Source organism: Miniopterus natalensis, chromosome 13, assembly GCF_054644295.1.
Source record: "Miniopterus natalensis isolate mMinNat1 chromosome 13, mMinNat1.hap1, whole genome shotgun sequence".
Taxonomy (NCBI): domain Eukaryota; kingdom Metazoa; phylum Chordata; class Mammalia; order Chiroptera; family Miniopteridae; genus Miniopterus; species Miniopterus natalensis.
In genome coordinates this window covers 37,525,592-37,546,821 of record NC_142093.1, presented here as the reverse complement: position 1 = coordinate 37,546,821, position 21,230 = coordinate 37,525,592, and the positions used below count along the sequence as shown (strand labels likewise).

Genomic DNA, 21,230 nt, shown 5'->3' with positions numbered 1-21,230 from the left:
GCAGTACTTTTTAAATGTCAAAGTCATGAAAGACATAAACAGACTGAGGAATTATTTCAATTTAAAGTATGCTAAAGAGAGACATGACAATTGAATACAATACATAGTCTAGGATTTTTTCTTTTTTGCTATAAAGAATGCTGTTGGAACGTATTTATGTATTATAGGGTAATATAGAGTATTATGGAACCATAATAGAATATTAGCACTAGTAGAGTAGATCCATAGTGTATATTGGTTCTGTTGCTGTATTGGAGTGTTTTTTTTCATTGGTGAATTCTCGTCAAATTCTTTAAATGTTGATATTACCTGTTGGCAAAGTTTAAATCTGATCTTTAGATTGGATCAGCAATTTTCACAGTAACACTAAAACATTATTTGTTTTATTCACTGTTTACATTCACACGAACTGTGCAAAACCAGTGGTTGGTAATACCAATGGTTGGCAACATGCTGTACCAGTAGTCATCGTATTCTTCACTGCCATGCAGTTGCAGTTTTAAAAAACACCAGCTTCATGTAAGAATATCCTTGGTAAGGCAGTAAAAAGTATTTTATTAAATCTAATCACTGTGTACATATATCTTAATGTTCCGTATGATGAAATGATTTATTTACAAAGCACCACTTCTGTATACTGAAGTTAAGGTGATGGTTTTGAGAAAAAACAAGTATTTATGTGATTTGCAAGCTGAACTAGTTGCGTTTTTCGTAGACCACCAAAACTACTAAAGAACAACTGGCAAAATCTGATTATTCACACTTGAATATTTCGCAGACATAGTTTCATAAATGAGCAGTGAGCCTGTCACTTGAAGGAAAACAACTGATACACATGAAACATGAGAAAAATAGAAAACTTCAGCAAATAAATAGAGATATAAAGAAGGACAAATATAAAGAACTGAAAAATATAACAACATGTAGTGACTCAGTGAGTGGGCAGAAGAGAGAAGACAGAGGAAAGAATCAGTAAACTGGCAGCCGGAACAAAAGGAAATGCCCAGTCTGAACAACAGAAAGAAAATAGATTGAAAAAAATTATCCACAGATCCTCAGAGAACTGTGGGACTATAAAAAAGATTTAACACTGTGTCATTGGATTCCCAGGAGAGAGAAAAAGAGGGCAAGGTTGAAAAAGCACTTAAGGAAAGAGTGGCTAAAAATTTCCCAAATTTGGCAAAAGATAGAACCTGCAGATTCAAGAAGCTAAGTGAACATTAAACAAGATAAACCCATAGAAATTTATACTAACATACCTCAAAGTTAGACTTCTAAAAACTAAAGACGAATGTTGAAATCAGCACAATAGAAATGGTACTTTATGTAGATGGGAGAAACAGTTCAAATGACATTTCTCAAGTGCTGAAAAAAAAGAACCATCAGCCCAAAACCCTATGTCCAGAGAAAACATCCTTTTGGAATGTAAGGGAAATCAAGACATTCTCAGATGAAAGAATTAAGGGACTATGTCTCTACCAGACTTACCCTAAAAAATTGCTAAAGGAAGTTTTGAAAAAAGAACAGAAAAAAGAAGGAATCTTGCAACATCAGGAGGGAGGAGAGAACAGTTCAGAGTATAAAAGTTTGAATAAGAACAATATACTTTCTTCTTTTGAGTTTTCTAAATCATGTTTGATAGTTAAGCAAAAATTATAACACTGATGTGGTTCTAAAGGTATGTACAGGAAATATTTAAGACAGCTATAAGAGGGGGAGGGTAAAGTAATGATGACAGTAGTCTGAAAAGTTAGGTATATATAATGTAATACACAGAGCAACCACTAAGAAAATGATATAAGGAGATATACTAAAAACTAGATAAATCAAAATAGAATTCCAGAAATAGTCAAGTATCCCACAGGAAAATAGGGTAAAGAAAACAGAGACCAACAAGGAAAAAAAAAAAATTTAAATGACACATTAGCCCTAACATACTCATAGCATTAAATAAAAATGATCTAAATATACCAATTAAAATACAGATATTGGCCGAGTAGATTAAAAACATGACCCACCTCTGTGATGTCTACAAGAAACTTCAAACATAATGATATAGGCATATTTAAAGTAAAAGGAAGGAAGAAGGTGTATCATGCAAACATTAATCCTAAGAAAGCAGGAATGACTGTATTGATATCAGATAAAGTAGACCTCAGGGCAAAGAAAATTACCGAAAACAGTGAATGGCCATTATACAAATCAGGATAAATCAGTCAAGAAGACATAGCAATCTTAAATGTGCTTGCATCAAACAATAAAGCTGCAAAGTACAGTATATGATGCAAAAACATATAAAACTGAATGGAGAAAAAAGACAAGTCCAAAATTATAGTTGGAGACTTCAACACTTGTTTCTCAACAAATGATAGAACAAACAGAAAATTAGCGAGAATATAGAAGCACTCAACAGCGACTGACCATTAGTATATCATTGACACAGGACACTCCATCAGATAACTCTGTGTACACCTTTTCAAGTGCCTACAGAACTATACCAGTAAGCTATATACTGGGCCATAAAAACAAACCTCAACAAATAGAAAAGAATTGAAATCATTCTAAATGTGTTCCCTGACCACAGCGAAATCAAACTTGAAGTTAGCAACAGAAAGATAACGGAAAATCTCTGAACACCTGAAAACTAAACAGCACAACTAAATAATCCGTGGTTCAAAGAGGAAGTCTCAAGGATAATAAAAATACTTTGAACTGAATGAAAATGAGAATGCAACCAATTGAAGTTTGTGGGACATGGCTAAAGCCATGCTGAGGGAAATTTATAGCACTAAATGCACTTTAGAAAAAAAAAAATCTGATTATCTAAGCTCCTACCTCAAGAACCTTAAAAAAAAAAGGAGGGGGGCAGCTCTGGCTAGGTAGCTCAGGTGGTCAGAGCATCATCCCAATATGCCAAGGTTGTGGGTTCAATCCCTGGTCAGGGCACATACAAGAATCAACCAATGAATGCATAAAGAAGTGGAACTGTTAATGTTTCTCTTCCCCTCTCCTCCCTCTCTCTCAAGTCAATAAAGACAAACAAAAAAAGCAAAATTTACCCAAAGCAAGGAGGAGGAAGGAAATAAAGATGAAAGCAGAAATCAGTGACATTGAAAACAGAAAAACAATAGAGAAAAATCAATGAAAAAAAGAGCCAGTTCTTTAAAAAGATCAGTGAATTGACAGACAGCTCTAGCAGTATGGCAAGGAATAAAGGAAACAAATTACCAGTATCAGGAAGGAGTGAAATGGAGGACGTCATCATAGACCTTGCAGACATGAACACAGTAATAAGGGAACACTAAAAATAAGTATACAAATTTACGACTTGGATGTAATGGACCAGTTCCTTGAAAAAATACAAACTACCACATCTCACCTAGTATGAAATAGGTAATTTGAATATAGCCCCCATTGCCTTGATAGCAAAAAAAAGTACAAAAAAGAAACTGTAGATTCATCCCCATATCATTATAGATGGTAAATTCTTAACAAAATATAAGCAGATAGAAGTAACCAGTATGTTAAGATACCATGAACAAGTATGGTTCGTTGCAGGAATGCAGGGCTGGTTCACTATTTGGAAACTCAGTATAAATAATCTGCCATATTAACATGCTAAAGAAGAAAAATATCACATTAGTTGATGGAGAAAAAGAATTTGATAAAATTCAATACCCATTCATGATTTTTTTTAAAACTAGAAGATATAGATATACAGAAGGAACTAACTCAATTGGATAAGGAACATCTATAAAAACCTACAGTTAGCATATACTTAATGGCAAAGACTGCAGTTAACAAGGCAAAGATAATAGCCTCTCATTACTCTTTCAACATAGTGCTGAAAGTTCTAGGCAGTTCAGTAAGGCAAGAAGAGAATACAAAAGGTATACAGATTGGAAAAGAAGAAAAATTGTCCCTATTTGCAGATGACATGATTGCCTACATAGAAAATCCTGAGAAATGTACGAAATAAAACAAAAATCCCACACCCTAGAATTAATGAGTTCAGTAAGACTGCAGGATACAAGATAAACATACAAAAATCATAGTTAATATCGAGTAGTAGAGAAAAACTGGATTGGTTAGGTGTTATTTAATAGGTAAGTTTTAAACTAAAATTGAATAATAGGTATGATTATTTCAGGTCCCATTATGCAGTAGGATCTTTAAAATAGTTAACATTATGTATTTTCAAATATTGGCTAGATGAGTTCACGCCAAGGGTGTAATTTTGGCAGCATTTATCAGGCTAGAAGTTTTCAGGGATTTTTTCCTCCGAAAATAATTTGGAAAGTACAAGTTTGTTTTTTTTACTTTCGTTGGAAAACTGGTCACTGTTTAACAGTGGTGTACTATCTTAATATTCCTCCCGTGCGATGAGCGTTGTAACTGATTTTTAGTGTCCACAAAAATCCCTTTTGCTCTATTTGTTGCTCTAACTAAGGTCATAAATAGTTGTCGGTCATTTATATTGCCAACAACTTGTGCTTCTGAGATTTATTGCTTTTTCCTCTTCTGCACTGACTGTTGCACTGGCCTTCAAAAGAAAATAAAAAATTAAGCATAGTCTATTTGGGAAACTTTGGTCCCTTGGACCAACAGGATTCTTCAAGGAGTTTCTGCGTCCTCTCTCCCTTACTCCCTCCGTCTCACTTTTCCTTCCATATTTAAATATGTCTAGCATCTTCATTAGTAGTCAAAAAACTTAATACAGCTATAAGAACCCCTTATACTCATCTACTTTAACTTTTCTTATTTCCTCCCATGGAGAAGTTGCCTAGAGGGGTGGGTATTTTGGACTCACAGCTTGATAGAGACAGACTTGTCCGTGGAATTCTATTGATAACAGCCGTTTCTAGCTCTTTTGTCCTTTGATCTTTTCACTTCCTTTCCCCCAAATTCACCTATCCACAGTTTCATACCTTTGTTTCTAAGAATGAGGAATATCTGTTCTAGAACAGTTATTAAGATGGTCATTGATTTTTACCCTAGAAAAAAGTGATTTTGATTGATTTCATTATAATAATTAACTGGGAAGTTGGCAAGCTTTATCTTTCAGCACATAAAGACATTTGGATAGATTTTAACTTTTTCTTCAAGTCATTATTCACTGTTTTTAAAATGTACTTTATTATGATTATCAATTTTGGTACACATTAAATCAGGAGGAATAGGTAAGTATTTTCTGAAGAAATTTTCTGGCAAAGAAGTGAAAATATTTTGGAATCTCTTAAAATTCATTTTGTTTAGAGTTACTTTGATTTTAGAGTGTCAAGATGTAAGAGAATAAAAATAAATTTTATAGGTGCATACTGTAAAGTTCAGAATATTTTCTGAGGGCATGCTGTCAGAATATTTAGATGTTTATCTTTATTGAGTAGGCTTTAAGAGGTGACTGCATTGTCTTATTTGGTTGTAGGCTTTCCTTGTGAACTATAAATATTACTTCACTCTTAGAGTACTGCTTATTTAAAGTGTATGTAGAACCAAATGCTTAATAGATGCTCATTATGAAAAGTGAGCATCAAGGAAAGTGAGAATCTAAAGTTCTTTAATAACTGGACATTTAAAAATTTCTTGAGTCTGCTAATATGTCCTGCTAATCTAACCACATTCTTTAACACATTGGTGCTTAAAATGCCACTTAAACCAAGTTCCTTAAAGTTACCTAAATTTTTACATACACCTATAAAATTCTTCCTTGAATAAATTTAGGACAGTGTCAAGTCTGGCAAGGGATAGGACAGTTGCTGACTTTGTGATGTTTAAAATCTGAGAAGGGACTAAGTAAAGGGTGAAAGAATCATAGTGGTAAAGATTACTATTACTAAGCAGTTTCTGGTTTCTCATGGTACTGCAAGATTAATCTGAAAAATGTATAATTTGCCACCTTGAAATGTGTAGGTATCTTACAAAAATAAAAATCTGTATAGTTTTTGAATTGTGAATAATAGTATGGCAGGGAACTATATTATTATTTTAAAGAAAGTGATATTTTGATCTTTCTTAACTAAAGACTTAATCTAAGTATTATGAAGCAATTCCACTATACTTGAGACTCCTTGTTGAGTCTTAAAACATCAGCTTTATTGAGATACAGCTTACATATAATAAAATTTAAGTGTACAGTTAATGTGTCTTGATATCTGTATATAGTTTTGCAAGCACCACCACAATTAAGATATAGATCGTTTCTTTTACCCTGAAATGTTACCCAGTACCCCTTTGCATTGAACCCCCCCCCCACATACAACCCCTGAAATTTCAGTAACTATAGCTTGCCTCTTCTAGCATTTATAATTGCAATCATACAGTATGTAACCTTTGTGTCTGGCTTTTTTCACTTAGCATATTGCTTTTGAGATTTATTTATGTTGTTGTGTGTATCAATAGTCTTTTCTATTCGTTAATGTACAGTACTCCATGTCTGGATACATCACAGTTTGTTTATCCATTTAACGGTTGATGGATATTTAGATTGTTTCTTGTTTGGACTATTAACAATAAAGCTTCTATGAACATATGTGTATACATGTGTGAACATGTTTTCATTGCTGGGTGTTATGTTAAACTTAAGAATCCACCAAACTTCTTTCCATTCTCAGTTCTCACCAGCAATGTATAAAAATTTCAGGTGCACTCCACATTTTCACCCATACTTGGTATGTCAACATTTTTATTTTTTGCCATATATGCTATATGTCTGGGTGTTAGTTTCCTGTTACTCTGTAACAAATTATCAAACATAGTAGCTTAAAAGAGCACCGATTATTTCATAGTTCTGTAGGTCCAAGTTCATCACAGGTTTTCTTCACAGTATTACAAGGCTGAAATCCAGATGTCAGACTGAGTTCTCGTCTGGAAGTTTTGGGTAAAGGTCTATTTTCATGCTCTTTTTAGGTTGTTGGCAGAATTTAGTTTCTTGCTCTTGTAGGATTGGGTCTCTGTTTCCTTGCTGACTGTGAACCGGAGGCTACTCTCAGAAGCTCCTATAGACTGCCTGCATTCAGTGGCACATGGCCCACTCCATCTAACTTCTGTTGAATTCTTTTTATGCTTTTCTGTTTTTAAAAGACTCTCAGGATTACAGCAGACTCACTTGAATAATCTTACCGATTTGGAACCTTAAGTACATATACAAATTTCCTTTGCAGCTGTACCTGGATTATTGTTTGAATAACTGGAAGAAGATATATACCAGGGGCTGGGAATTTCAGAAGCCATCTTAGAATTCTGTCTAGCACATAACCATTTATTGTTATACATTTTCAGCAACACTTTATATGTCGGCAACTTTTAGCCATATATACCCTTGCATATACAGTGGTATCATGATAGTTTTAATATGGATTTCTCTGATGTATAATGATGTAAAACGTCTTCTCATGTGCTTACTTGCTATGTATATAGCTATTGTTGTTAAATGTCTATTCAGGTCTTCTGTCTTTTTTTAAAAATTGATATCCATTTATTTTAGCATCATTTGTTGCAAAGATTTCCCCCCATTGAATTAGTTGGACACTTTTGACAAAAATCACTTGACTGTGTGTATACACGGGTATATGACTGTGTGTGGATAATTCTTTAAGTCAGATAGTGTTAACTTCTTCAACATTGTTGATTTTCAAATTGTTGGCTGCTTAGATCCTTTGCATTTCCATATACGATTTTAGAATTGACTTATTGACTTACATAAAATATTTTACTGGGATTTTGATTGGGATTTTTTTTTTATCAATAGATCAATATAGGAAGAGTTGTCATCTTAACAACTAGTCTTCTGATCTATGAACATGATATAGATCTATGTTTTTTTAAGGTCATCTTTAATCTCCCTCAGCCATGTTCCATAGCCTTTATTGTATAATCATTGCATGTATTTTATTAACTTTATCACTAAGTATTTTGTGTTTTTGATGATTTTCTGAGTGGAAGTGTTTTTCTTAATTTCATTTTTCAGTTGCTCCCAGAATTTCTTGCATATTGCCTTACTGTACTGGTGTATATCTCTCTATCTTATTTCTGCTCTTAGGTAGAAAACATTTAGTCTTTCACCATATTAAGTATGTTAGCTGTAGGCTTTTTGTAGATAGCCTTGTAGATTGAGGAAGATCCTTAGTTTGCTGAGTTCTTATTTTATCATGAGTGAGTGTTGGAATTTGTCAGATGCTTTTATTGTATCTGTTAAAATGGCCACATGGTGTTTTTCTTTTAGCTTGTTAGTGTAGTGAATCACATTAATTTTGAATATTAAGCCAACCTTGCATTGCTAGAATACTTCTGAGTTGGTCGTGATGTTTTCTTTTAATATTTTTTTCTGGATTTAATTTGCTCATATATTTTTAAGGATTTTTTACAGCTATGGTCATGAAGAAATACTAACATACAATTTTGGGGGGGTTTTGGTAGTGTCATCTGATTTTGATTATCAGGGTAATGATGTTCATAAAGTGAATTAAGAATTATTTCCTTCTCTTTTACTTTCTGAAGGGATTTATGTATTGTTGGTATGTTTTTGAAATTCAAATATATGGTAGAATTGACCAGTGAAAACATCTGGGTGTAGTTTTCTTTGGGAAGTTTGTTGTTTTTTTTTAACTCAAATTCAGTTTATTTAACAGCTATAGAGGTGTTCAGCTTTTCTCTTTTTTTCTTGACACAGTTTTAGTAGAATCTCATCTATATATCTAAGTTATAAAATTGATTTTCATATATTGTTTAGAATATCCCTTTATTTTTCTTTTACATTTTTGGTTTTATTGATTTATCTTTCTATTTGTCTACCTTCTACTTTGTTAATTTCTTCTTTTTCCCCTCTTTCCCTGCTTTGGGTTTAATTCTTTTTTTTTTTTTTTTTTTAGCTTTTTAAGGTGGGAACAGATCATTGTGTTTTGGACTTTCTTTTATAAAATAGCATTTTGTTCAAAACGCTGCTTAACCTGCATCCTGTAAATTCTGATAGGTTCTGTTTTCACTCTGTTCAAAATATTTTCTGATTTCTTATCATTTCCTCTATGACTTAGGAGTTGTTAAAATTTTATTTCCAAATACTTGAATATTTCCAAATATCTTTCTGCTTTAATTCCATTGTAATAAGGGAATATATTCTGTATATTTCAGACCTTTTAAGTTTATTGAGAGTTTTTTTAAAGCTCAGAATAATGTCTGTCTTTGCCAGTGTTCCATGTGAACTGGAAAAGAATATTCCGCTGTTTTAAGACATGTTGATTGATAGTGTGTTCAGATCTTCTGTAACTTTACTGATTTTTTTTTTGGTGTACTTTTTTCTGTGTTACTGTGAGAGAAATGTTAACATCTCCTAATATGATTATGTATTTTCCTTTCAGTTCTCTGCTTTCATTTATTTGAAGCCTTTTAAGCATATGTATAAAAGACTTCTGGGACCCAATTACACTGTGTGGGGGGGGGGGAGGAGTGTGTGTGTGTGTGTGTGTGAGAGAGAGAGAGAGAGAGAGGGGTGTGTGTGTGTGAGAGAGAGAGAGAGAGAGAGGGGTGTGTGTGTGTGTGTGTGTGTGGTGGTGGTTTTCCCCCCCCACACACACAATTCTGACACACCAATTAAATGTCCTGCAATTTAACTCAGTCCTGACACTCTGCTGGAGATAGCACCAGATTCCACAAGTTAAGGGATCAGTCCTGTAATACTGCCCCCCTTTCTCCTCTTCAGATGTCAGTTGCAAGTCTGGGTTGTTACCTGGGGTTCTAGTTGTTCAACTGGTTATAGATTAGAGGTTTCAAGGACCTCTTCTTGGGTTTGATTAATTTACTAGATTAACTAACACAGCTCAGAGAAACATTTTACTTACTAGATCACTGATTTATTTTAAAGGAGCTAACTCAGGAACAACCAGATGGAAGAAACATATAGAGCAAGGTACAAATGAGGGGGTGAGGAACTTCCATGTCCTCTCTAGACACTCCTCTCCCTGCATCTTCATGTGTTCACCAACCTGGAAACTCTCAGAACCCTGCCCTTTTGGGTTTTTATGGAGGCTTTATTACTTAGGGGTTGATTGGTTGAATCATTTCCATTAGTGATTGACTCAAAATCCAGCCCCTTAAACTCTGCTTTTAAATAATATAATGTTTTTCTCATAGTGTAAGATCTTGACAATATACATCCATACTTAAGTTTACCTTTTAAAAATTTGTACTAATTTTGTAACTAACAACTTTTTTTTCTTCTTCAGGGAAATGAGGCAAGTTATCCTTTGGAAATGTGCTCACACTGTAAGTCAAATATTCTTGTTATTAAGAACTTATATTTACATATCTTTATATGTGTATATATATCATACACTTGTGTCTATATAACAATGTTAGCCCATGATTATTTAAAATGGGTAGTGAATTCATAGTTTTAACTAATCAGAATAGAGAAATATTTTTTACAGACTTTTTTTATTATTAGTATCTGCAAGTATGCTATAGTTACAAATCAAACCTCAAATTTCAGTGGTTTAACCCAACAGTTAACTTATTTATCTTGTGTTTACATAAAATAAAGTACTTACTGAAGGCAAAACTTTGGTAGGCCAACTAACTATTGCAGAAAATCTTTCTGGGGAGAATGAGGATTTTGAGAAGTGTGGGTGGGCTGGTTATTTCTGACTATATTGGAGAATGTAAAAACAGAACATGACAATCTTAGATATTTTTGATTCAAGGATCTGTCAGAGGACCAAAAGGTTTTCTGTGTGGAAGGGCATTGATAGGAGAGGAGATCCTGAGAAGTGGAATGGGGACATTTGGTAGATTTAGAGGTCATTAGGAGGTCACAGAACTCCCAAATCATTCTGAACCTTCCTTGCCCTTTCCATCCCTGTTTGATGGAGCTGGTCCTGCCTTGTTGGGAGACCCCTTACCTTGTAGTGAGGTTCCTCTTCCGTTTTTTCTCATTAAGACCACTTTCCTTGTTGTTTGATGTGTTTCATTAGTTTACTTTCTTTTTCCAAAATACTTGTCAGTTTCTTCCATTCTTGCCAACACCTTTGTTTGCTTCTGAGCTCTAGGTAGAATGGTCTTATATCAAGTTGTTTTTTTTTTTTTTTTTAAACAATTGATTATTTAAAAGGTTGATTTAAGCATCTGCAGTGGCGACTTCAACCTCAACTCCTGGCTTAATACTGTTGGAAGTATTCTGTTTGACAACCTCTAACAATCTCAGAGGGACTGCGCAAGTCAATGAGTCAGTTGTGGACCCTCACCTGAAATGGATCCCAAGTCTTAGAACCCTTCTTACAGGGAGTTTTTCTTACTATGATTCTTAGAGTGTTGGTAAGCATCCAAACTGATCTTTTCACTTTGAGATGCTTTTCCTTTGTGCCTGTGATCAAGCCAGCACACATCTTCTCCAAAGACTCCATTGCAGCTGGTTAGAGTAATTCTAATTTGGTGAATCACCACCTCTGGTTCCATTGGGTGTCCTTTGGGTATCTTTAAAGCCATCCATGACTGCAGCTTGGATTCTTGATGGACTTACTCCTTCTGTGAGAGCACACAGCGGTGAATCAGGAGTAGGAGGGGGTGGAATGGAGCTCTGCTGCAACTGCGACCTTGTCTTCCTCAAAGAGTTGTATCAAGTTCTTAACTGACTTCATTGTCTTTTAACTCTCAGCATAAATGTCACCTCTTTGGAGATGTTTTCTATCTTGCCTGTCCTCAGAATCTGTCGTGGGTAGTAGTACCCTGTTTATTTCCTTGTAGCAGCTACCATAAGCTGAAACTAGTTGTTTTTATTAATCCATTTTATCTTCCATTTTGTAATTTTTATCGTTTTTTAAAATGGTGATACTCAGTTACCCATAGTTCTGCCATCTGAACTACTATGCACGTTTTATTTTACTGTTTCTTCTCAGGCTTTCCTTTATGAATTTCTTACATAATTATGATCATATGCCAGTGTATATTTCTATATTAACATGAAGATAAAATGTTGCATACATTATATTGTTAGAATTGACCAAAACCAAACCAAATTATGACTCTGTATACCAGGCGTTGGTTGGTAAACTACTGCCTATCCACAGTTTTGTTAATAAAGTTTTATTGGAACACAGTCATACCTACTTGTTTATATATGGCTGTTTTTATGCTACAGTGGCAGAGTTAAGTAGTTGCAACAGAGTCTGTATGGTTCATTAAGCCTAAAATATTTATTCTCTGGCCTCCTACAGAACAAGTTTGCTGGAACCCTGTAATAGACTGTAGTCTTCTGGATTTGAGAACTATCACTTCTGTCACTGCCTAGCCTATCTGAAATATGGTCAAGGTAGAGTTATTACAGGCTAGTGCTCTGGGTGTTATCTAAATCTAGAATTCTTGTCTCTGGCAGAGTTAATGTATCAGTATTATAGTTTCTTTAGAATCGAAAGGGTTTGCTAAAAATTGTAACTTGCCACTTGCTGTTCATTTTGAGCATGTGACAGTTATTCTTCCAGTTGCTAGTGGCTAAGAAGGTGGTTTGGAAGTCTAATTAGCTAGGCTTCAGTTTGCAAATGGAGGTGAGATTTGGGTACCACCCTGATAGGAATGAGGTACTAGGAAATCAGTTTTTGTTTCTTGGTCAAGGAACAGAGATCCTAAGTATTTCTCAGGTTCTTTTCTCTTCCTTTACTGGTTGCAAAGAAAAAATATATTAGTGCAAAAGGCAAGATGGATGGCCTGCTGCACGTTCAGATGGCAAAAGCCAAGTTTTTTTTTTTAAGTGTGGTATTTGAAATAAATGTCATACACTGTTAAAGCTCTTTCTTTCAGTTTTATCCTCAGAACTTGGTCTTCTTTCTTATGACCTCATCTGAGCGTTGGTGAAACTGTCGAACCTTGTCAGGAAAGGTTTGTACTTGTCAGTGAATGTTCAACCAGCAGTGAATCTACCTGACTTACTCTGTTATCCAGTGTATAGCTCTTTTTTTTGTTCCCTACTTGGTTCACTAGAATAGAGTGTACTTTTATATATTTTATACATGATTTAAGTTAATTTCCCCAAAATGAACTTGTTCACGTTAAAACCACCCCTTTTTCCTCCCACCCACACATTGTAATATTTTTCCTTATCTACAAACCTCTTCGTTATGGGAAGAGCTTAGTGTTAATTTCTAAACAGCTACCATTATATATAAGAATGTTAAAACCAATCCTGGAGGCACTTCAGTGTTTATACTTCCTTGTTTGAGTTAAATCCTGACGTGCCTTCTCACCCCTTGTAAGACCCAGCTCAGTTCTGTGTTCCCAGTGAGGACTTATATAATTGTCCCAGCTTTCAGTGTTCCTCCCAGCTCTTCAAGTAGTTATGTCTGCTTTACTCCTTTAGTATTTAATTGTGCTACTTTTTAAAAGGTACAGTACTGTCTTTGGCCCCATGACACAGATAAACACCCACAAAATGCTTATGGTCTAGCTACTGGGAAAAAGAGAACTGCATATATTATTACAGTGAACTAAACCATTATGAAAAATAAAAACAAAATTCTCACTGAGGGAAAATTATCCTTTGTTAAGGAAATTAAGAGAAGCTTCACGGAAGGACTGACTTTTGAAATTGTTTTTGAAAGCTATATGAGATTTCAATACTGATTAATTCTTTCACCTGTCTAGTCATTTGTCCCTTTCATTCTCCTTAAATTGCAATAGATTTTCAGCATTCTATCCAGACGCCCTATGTAGTCGTTTCCAATACCCTACTTTTACTCAGTGATTTCTCCTAATTCTTAAGAAAACTGAGAACATTTTAAGTGTTAACCTCATTACCCCCTTATCTCCAACCCTCTACCTTCCACCCCTTCCTGCCACACACTCCCGGTCCCATGCTTATGCTTAACTACCTTCTTCTCTTCAGTGTCAGAGTTTGGGTTACACCTCCCTTACTCTAGGTCAGCTCTTTGCTTGTGCTTTTGATCTCATCTCCAGGACTGTATTTTGTTAGATTCTCTCTGTTTTCCAGCTGCTTCATCTCCAATTTATAAACATTATTAACCCCTCCATGATCCTGACTCTTCACCTCCCAGTTTTTCTCCATTCTTTCTCATATTTGAGCTTCTCAGAAGAACATATACAAATTATCTCCATTTCCTTATTTCTGCTAATTTTGTGACCTTCTGCAATCTGGCTTTCATTCCTTACTACTCTACTGAAACTGTTATTAAGGTCACCTTCATTTTATTGACACATTGTTTAATTGCCAAATCTGATGGATTAAAAAAAACCTGTAAAAACATTTGTGACATTTGGGGAAATTTGAGCACTGATTATTTAAATGTCAAGTAATTATTAATAATTAATTTTAGGTATAATGTTACTGTGATTTTTTTTTTTTTAGAGATAGATAGTAAATATCAGTTAAAACAAAATGATGTCTGGAATTTGCTTTCAAGTAATTGAAGTGGATGTATAAGTGAAATAAGACTTCTCATGTGTTAATGATAGATATATGGGATTCATTATACTAGTCTGTCAGTTTTTGTGTTTGAAATTTTTCTTTTAATATTTTTTTATGAATGTAAAAATGGAAAGGGAAGTAACTAAGAGTAATATCAAGGAGACAGTTATTTAATTATAGTTTCGTACGGCATGTAACACAGTAAGCTTTAATAATAATGAGAGTCTGGTTGAGCTAATTTTCACTAATAAAGGAATTGAGGCATTGATAGTGGAAGCATAAGTGCAATGCCTGGCATAAGGCAGATGCTGAGTATCTTGACTGAATAAGCTAATAAGAACTCACAGCTAGACCAGCTGTGCTGGATAGACAAGTAGTTGGATAATTTTAAAGGCTGCACCTTTAGGAAAACTCAGTATACTGTTACCAATCACCACACTTATTTTCATAAATAATAACGCATTTGCCAGGCACTATTCTAAGCATTTCACATACATCAACCTTTTTTAATCTTCATGCTAGCCTCATAAGAAAGGTATTATTACTTTACCCATTATATAGAAGAGAAAACAGGGGCAGAGAGATCTCAGTAACTTGCCTAAGGTCACACAGCAGCAGCAGGGAAAGTAACAAAGCCATGGTTTGATTTCAGGCAGTCATGCTCCAGAGTCATATTTTTAATCCCAGTCCTATACAGCCTCTCTTACAATAAATCTTATAAGATTAATATTATTTTTGTCTACACATGAATTATTTTAGGCAAACTGGACTTGTCTAAGACATAGAGGTATTCCCTGACCACCACCCCAATTCAGTGTTCACTTTTTATTGAGTTAAATTATTGTAGGCCATTGTGACTTTGTTTCTGTCTGTTTGCTAACTTGTCTGGACTATAGTGGAAATGTATACTCTGTTGGGGTGATTTGCTCAGAGTTGAGACCTTTCTTGTAACTTGGCATGATAACTTGGAAAAGTGACTGTGCAAGATACTACTTTAGATAATTTAAGCAGAGAACTAGATTGGGGCACAGTTGAAAGTATGAGTGGAAAATCAGATTCAACTACTTTTTTACTGTTGATAAAATCAGCATAATTCTGAATTGTTGGGGAAGGGTAGGGGGTGCTACAAAACTAAAAGAAAAGTGCAATTAACGTGTTTAAATGCAACATAACATAGAATAAGATAAGATCAAATAAAAGGAAAACCTGGAGAATTTTATGTAATAGGTAGGGGTTGGATTTGACTTACAAGCAATGGAAATCTTTGAGAGCAGTGTCTTTTGAATAGGGTGTATGACTGACCGATACAATATACTTAGTTTAAAAAAAAATAAGAATATGACTTTTAATCCAGGGTTGTTATTAACATTGAGAAGACTTGAAGATGTGTATGATCTTAATAAATGTATACTTTTTCAATAACTAATTGCCTATTTTGGTTTGAACCACAAAGTGGGTAAACCAAAAGGAGAAAAACAATTACAAACACCTTCAGCAGGGAAACCAATAATATACAAGTTGGAGAACATCTTAGAAATATATGGTGTGATTTTTATCTACCTGGAATGGGAATATTCTTGTTTCCTTTTCTCCACACTTAGTCCAAAAATGCTGGTTGAGGAGCAGCAAGGTATATATAGTATCTCTCAGTTTCAGCTTCTGTGCTCATTTTTCAGATGGAACTAACATAGCAAAAGAAATTAGGTCAGAAGGTACTTCAGGAAGAAATCCTGTCACCCAGCTTTGCCATTAAGCTTTATTGCATTGATCAACTTAACTTTCTGGGTCTGTTTCATCATCTTGAATTTTTCCTAAAGATGTCAAAATGATAACAAGGGAATATTATGAACAATTTTATGCCAATAAATTCTGCATCTTGGATTAAATGGGCAAATTCCTTGAAAAGCAAATATCTAAAACCAACACAAAAATAGAAAATTTTAATATTAAACATAAAATAGCATTATATGTATTAATGAAACTGAGTTCTTATTTTAAAATGTTTCCACAAAGAAAACTCTGGGGCCAAATGGCTTTATTGGTAAATTGTAGCAAATATTTAATGAAAAAATATACCAATTGTAATCCAGACTCCTTCAGAAAGTAGAAGCTAGCATTATACCAGAGCAATACCAAAGACATTGTAGAAAATTTTAGACCAATATTCACCATGAACAAATGTGCAAAAATCCTTAAATATTTGTAAGTCAAATCTGGCAATATGTAAAAAGGACAATGAAACATGACCATGTGAAGTTTATCACAGGAGTATGGGTGGGTGGGTGGGGTGTGTGTGTGTGTGTGTGTGTGTGTGTGTGTGTGTGTGTTTTCTTCTTCTGGGAAGTGTAGAGAAATCACATGCATATTTCAGAAACATACATTCTCAGGTAACAATATCCATGCAAACCCTTCCCCCGAAACTATAAAGAGAAATTCAGTCGGCACTTCGATGCTTACATCCTAGGTGGTCTTGGCATGAGTGTGACCAAGGGGAAGCTGTCCCCCAATCAGCCTTCCTCGGGGACTAAACATGCTGGACCTCTGATCTAGGAGTATGGTTTTAACTGAAAAAAATCAATTAATGTAGTTCACTATATTGACAGAATAAAAGATAAAAACAAGATCTCAGTAGATGTAGCAAAGTGTGTGACAAAATTTAGTACTCATTCATAATAAATACTCTTAGCAAATTAAGAATAAAAGGGGCCTTGGGTGATAGCTCAGTTGGTTAGAACATTGTCCTGATCTGCTGAGGTTGGGGGTTTGATTTCCGGTCACGGCACATATAGGAGGCAACCAATGAATGCATAAATAAATGGAACAACAAATCAATGTTCCTTCCTTCCTCCTTTCCCTCCCTCCCTTCCCCTCTCTGTCTTTCTCCCCCTCCCACCCCCCTTCTCTAAAAAATCAGTAATAAAAGAGTAGAAGGGATCTTCCTGAAACCTAACATCACACTTAACAATGAAAGACTAAATGCTTTCCACCTAAGATTGGGAGGAAAGTGTAGTTTTAAGTCCAGAAAATGAAACAAAATACATTTCTGTTGGAAAGGCAATAGTAATATTTATTTTCAGATGACATGGTTTTGGATATAGCAAATCCTTAATTACTAGAAAGAATAAGTGAATTCAGCAAGATTGTAGAATACAAGGTCTATGCAAAAATCAGTGGAATTTCTATATAATTGCAATGAAAAATTGAAATGTGAAATTGACAGAAATACCATTTATAATAGAAAAAAGACATGAAATATTTAGGTATAAATTTAACCAAACATATGTAAGATCTATACACTGAACTATAGAACATCACTGAGAAATTTAAGAAGACCTAAAATAAATGGAAAGAGCCACCACATTCATAGATTGGAAGATGTGATACTGTTAAGGTATCAGTTCTACTCAGATTGACCTATAGATTCAAGACAATCCCAGTCATATTCTCAGCAGGCTTTTTGTAAACATTACCAAGCTATTTGTTATTTCCATGTGGAAATGCACAGTTCTTAGAAGAGCCAGAACAATTTTGAAAAACAACAAAGTATGAAGACATTGCTCCCTGATTTAAAGATTTACTATACAACACAAGACCGTGATATTGATATAAGATAGACAAATCAGTGGAACAGAAGTAGAGGGTATCAAATCATATATATGTATAATATATATATCATATATATTTGATTGATGTGCCTGTGTCCATATTTCATAATATACTTTTAAAATTTTCTCACAGGTAGGGTGCTTTATTTGATTTGTTCTGTTCCCAAACTATTCTGTGTAGAATATAAATATTAAACTGCTAGGCTATACACAAGGTCGATATAAAATTACATGGGTTTTTTTGGAACTTATTATGAAGGTTTGTGTCCTCTCTACTGCGCCCCCTGGTGGTTTTTGTTTCTTATTTGGGGTAACATGTAAATACAGCCTTTCTCTTTGTAAGGTAAATTTTACAAAAGACTTTAAAACTTTTAAGTTAATCCTTATGTTGAAAAACTACCCAATAGCTTTTCTTAACACTGTAAAGCTTTGAGCTTGTGGTAGTCATTACAAGAGTTACTCAATGCATGTTTCTGCATAGGTAATTTTGTCACGTCTAACGGTTCTTTCCAAAATGCCTCTAAGATACAGATTTTGAAATGAGCAATCTTTCCTAATAGTTTATTCTGTAGCATAGTTCTAAATATCCTGCCATACTAAAGAGATTGGGGAATCTCTTTTTAGAGATATCATGAATAGTCAGAATGAGGCTGGAGCATTTTAGGGTGCCAGAAATGGAGGAAGTGCTCAAAATGGGAATTGTCGAAAGGTCACATAGAGGCCAACCTAAAGACCAAAGCTGAAACAGTTTGACTAACAAATAATAATATTGGCTTTTAACCCATAGAATAAAATAAATAGTCATGCTGATACGAATAATTGAGTTCAGAAATGGGGGAAAGGGACAGGGTTTTTTTTGTGTTTTTTTTTTTAATAAAAGAGCATTACAATTAATGAGGGGAAAAGAAGTCATTATTAGGCAAAATCCATAGTAATAGAATCTTGTAGACAAGAGCCACCAGTAGGTGCTAAAATTAGGCCAACATTTTAGGAGAAGTAGGATACTTGGATAGTTTCAAAGTATCCCTTTCACTCAGTATTTTTTTTAATACAAACAAGATAGTAGATTTCATAGTAGAGAGAAATCTACCAAATACCATCTTGGCCAAGTGATCAAAAAAATCAGCATCACTAGTAAAAAGACATTGACATCATAAACCCCTTAATACGATGCAGTGAGAAAGACACATCATTTCCATGGTATTCTGGCCCAAATACCCAAATTCATTCTAATCATGAGAAAACATCAGCAAGCTAAATCTGCGGGACATTTTACACAATTCTCGTTCAGAAGTTTCAAGGTCATGAAAGACAAGGGAAGAATTAAGAGCTGTCATAAATTGGAGGGAACTATGGAGAAATTACAGAAAAGTTGCAAAAATAATTGAGTTCTCAAATATCCTTCATACAACTTTTCTAATGTTAACATCTTACAGAATCATTGTACAGTTATCAAAATCAAGAACATAACTTCAGTACTATTCAACTGCATATTTTAGTGGAAAAAACTGGTAACGTTTAAAAGTTTTATTTTTTTCCAGTATTCTAAACAGGATCCCCTATTACATTTAGTTGTTTTTTTTCAAACTATTATTATTGCTAGAAGGATATGAAAACACTTGCTGTATTGTGTTTTTGTTGCTAAATCATTAATAGACTAATAGGTAATAAATTATTTATGAAGTGGCTTTAAAAGAATATCCTGAAGGAGCAATAGTCTTGTTGTTGTTTATTACTACACAATTACTGGGATTGGCTAAAATTTGAGGAAAGTTTATTTTTTTACTATTCTGCTTATTTATTTTCCATTTGATTCTGAGAAACCTCAAAATCACCTTAAAAGAGCTTACAAGTTGTTTTTACTTTTAACTGTAAGGGTGATGGAATCACAGCTAGAGGCTAGATCTCTGCTATTTTGGAGTCTCTTAAATTCCTTTTTCCTAAATGAGAAAAATACATAATAAACAGATGGTTATGTTTCTTCATCTGAGAGGGTGAAGAATGAATATGCAACCTTCTATCTCTATTAGTATTATATTGCTCTAGTATTAATATGTTACAGTTGAAAATATTTATTAAAATTTACTGTAGCAACATGAGTTCTCTAAAAGTAAATTCTTACTAAGATTCTTGAATTCCTTGTCAAAATGAGTAGCCATCTAGATTCCACATTTATATCTAAGTATGCTCAGAGTGGGTAAGGTCTCAGCAATTTAATTTGGTGTTTTCTATGGAAGCAATTCATCAATTTCTTATTCATAACTTTATATTTCATGAATTCAGACTAAAAGATCTAAGTTTTTGATCTCTTGCTTAAATTTTAGACTATATATGTACACATATGGGGGGGCAAAAGTAGAGTCATAGTTGTAAGTACATGAAACAGTTTATTCTTGCATTATTATTAATTTTTGCATTATTTTCCATAGAAGCAACTGTATACCTACCTTTGCCCCACCCTGTATATATTTGATTTGATGAGATTGATTCTTTTACTACTTTGTATAATATAATTCAAATTGAAAAATCGGTGTTTTCAACTATTAGAAAAGATAGTTCTCCCAAAGGTATCCTTACAAAAAGTAGGCTACATGTGTTTCAAGTTGGCAAAACATAAGAAAAAGAATATCTGAGTCACAAGATGAGTCAAGAGGGTGAGGTTCCCCCCCCTTATCCATCTGTTTTAAAAGGGTGTATGATCCCAAGCAGTAGGAAAAAATCTTTGATGAAATTTGATGCCAAAAGTTGAAATTTGTTCTTTAATATTTAACTTGTACTAAGTGAAGATCTGAAACATTTAACAGTGCTGCTAAGAAAGGTTTGATCTGTTTTGGAGATCTGTGTCTACTTTGTAGGAGATTGGTAAATGCTGGTATTTCAAGGCTTGAGACCTGTTTCGTACTTTAGGATATGTTTAGTTCTTTAACACATCTAGTCTGTAGTGCTGGTGAGTGGGAGTGCTGATTAACTGCTTATCTGGTGACAATAACAGCCAAATAAGTCACTCTGTTCCATCCTAAAAGAGGTATTTTTACCATTTGTTTTTGAAAGCTAGCTTTCTTAGATCTTGGCTTTAAAATATATTCGTGGCACTGCCTTCTAAGCTAGCCATTTAAGAATATTTTAATTGTTTAGGTACAGATTCCTTCATTGCTCAGCTAGCCCCAACTAGATAATAAGTACTGAGTAATCTAGTGTGTCTTACTCACTGTAATCCAAGC

The 21,230-nt window shown here is 34.2% G+C and overlaps 1 protein-coding gene and 1 pseudogene across 1 annotated transcript in view; one reads left to right on the top strand and one right to left on the bottom strand.

The window, feature by feature from the left end:
* PPP3R1 (protein phosphatase 3 regulatory subunit B, alpha) overlaps positions 1–21,230 on the top strand; it is a 53,937-nt gene that overhangs the window by 18,882 nt on the left and 13,825 nt on the right. The window contains exon 2 of the mRNA XM_087823604.1: positions 10,218–10,257. Coding sequence (XP_087679730.1) covers positions 10,218–10,257 — 40 coding nt within the window. The remainder of the gene's footprint in view (positions 1–10,217; positions 10,258–21,230) is intronic.
* LOC148091651 (small ribosomal subunit protein uS10 pseudogene) lies at positions 11,108–11,475 on the bottom strand (annotated as a pseudogene).